A 1,528-nucleotide genomic window follows, 5' to 3' on the forward strand; every position below is an offset into this window, starting at 1 on the left:
AATGCCTGCCTACGGCTTGGTCATCACCCTAGCGTCTTCAAGGTCGCGGAGGTTGTCATGATCCCGAAGCTCAACAAGCGAAACCTCAGCGATGTGTCCACATGGCGCCCTATATCTCTCCTGTCCTGCCTCAGCAAAGGATTAGAACGAGTGATCGCAAGAAGAATGGCTTACGCTGCTATTAAATATGGTATCCTCCATCCCAACCAGGCTGGAGCGCTGCCGAAGCGGTCTGCCGTAGACATTGTGGTGTCCCTCATCTACGACATAGAAAAAGCACTTGCAGCTGGCAAGGTGGCAACTCTAGTCACAGAAGATGTCATGGGCGCTTTCGACGCAATCCTCCGCAACCGCATGATCCTTCGCCTGCGGCAGCAGGGGTGGCCAGACTTCTTAATCCGCTGGATAGCAAGCTTCTTACTAGACAGACTAGCCAGTGTGCGTTTTCAAGACACGACTACACCTAGCGCGAGACTACGGTGCGGGCTCCCTCAAGGCTCCCCCATCTCCCCGATACTCTATGTCTTAATCACAGCGGCAATCTATTTCCTCTCGGGTGCGGCCCAGAGATATGGTTATGCAGATGACACGGCGATGCTGTTTATAGGCGACTCGCTAGAGGACACAGCGAGGCAAGCAAGCGAGGCAATCGCGGCCATGGAATCCTGGGGAAGAGGCGAGGCAATCCACTTCGACCCCAAGAAGACAGAAGTTATGCACTTTTCTAGACGCAGGGCAGATCACAGCCAATCTCCCATCATACATCACGGCGACAAGGAGATACGGGCACCGACATCCATGCGGTGGCTCGGCATCTGGCTCGATAAGAAACTCACCTTCAACCAACATATTGTTTTAGATGGACGCAGAAGGCCCGTGGGGTTATAAACCATCTCCGTGTCATGAATAACACCGTGCGAGGCATGTCAGCAACAGCAGCCCGCAGAGCAGTTTGGTCTGTGGCGATGCCAATACTGTTTCATGGACTGGATGCCTGGCTACCAGGACTAGACACAGGCGGCTCGCGGTTTAAGCGGAATCACATTTCGAAGACAAATCTCACCAAGATTCAACGCGTGCTCAATTTTGCGTGTAAGATGATTTTACCTATGTGGAAGACAACTCCGTTAGAATTTCTCTGGAGAGAAGCGGGCATCCCACCAGCGAACGTCCTACTCCGGCACATCCAGGAACGCGTGGCAGTTCGCTACGCCACATTAGACAAAGCACATCCGATCAGCAAAAGGCTGCGACAGTCGCAAAGAGAAATCGAACTGAATGAGAAGCCACTCATCGCGAAACGAATGGCCCTCCGGCACTCCAGACTCCTGCGGACCGCATATCGCGCAGCCAAGGTCGAACGACCAAGACTGATCCCACAGAGGTTTTCGGACCACATCCAAGTGGAAGGACCTAGAGAGAGGCACATCAAAGAGAAGGCCGTAGCAGATTTCGAGCAGTGGCTCGCCGGTCGACCCGCGGGCTACGTAGTCTTCAGCGACGGTTCCAAGACAGACACAGACACGGC

The 1,528-nt window shown here is 53.9% G+C and overlaps 1 protein-coding gene across 1 annotated transcript; it reads left to right on the forward strand.

Annotated features, from left to right (window-relative positions):
• Window positions 1–165: 165 nt before the first annotated feature.
• On the forward strand, window positions 166–888 carry BBA_09816 (reverse transcriptase, RNaseH; the record flags this gene model as incomplete). Its single annotated transcript, XM_008604913.1, has 1 exon — window positions 166–888. One exon carries the CDS (start codon window positions 166–168, stop codon window positions 886–888), a length of 723 nt encoding a protein of 240 aa, XP_008603135.1.
• Between the last annotated feature and the right edge of the window lie 640 nt (window positions 889–1,528).

This window comes from Beauveria bassiana, assembly GCF_000280675.1.
Source record: "Beauveria bassiana ARSEF 2860 unplaced genomic scaffold BBA_S00069, whole genome shotgun sequence".
Classification (NCBI taxonomy): Eukaryota; Fungi; Ascomycota; class Sordariomycetes; order Hypocreales; family Cordycipitaceae; genus Beauveria; species Beauveria bassiana.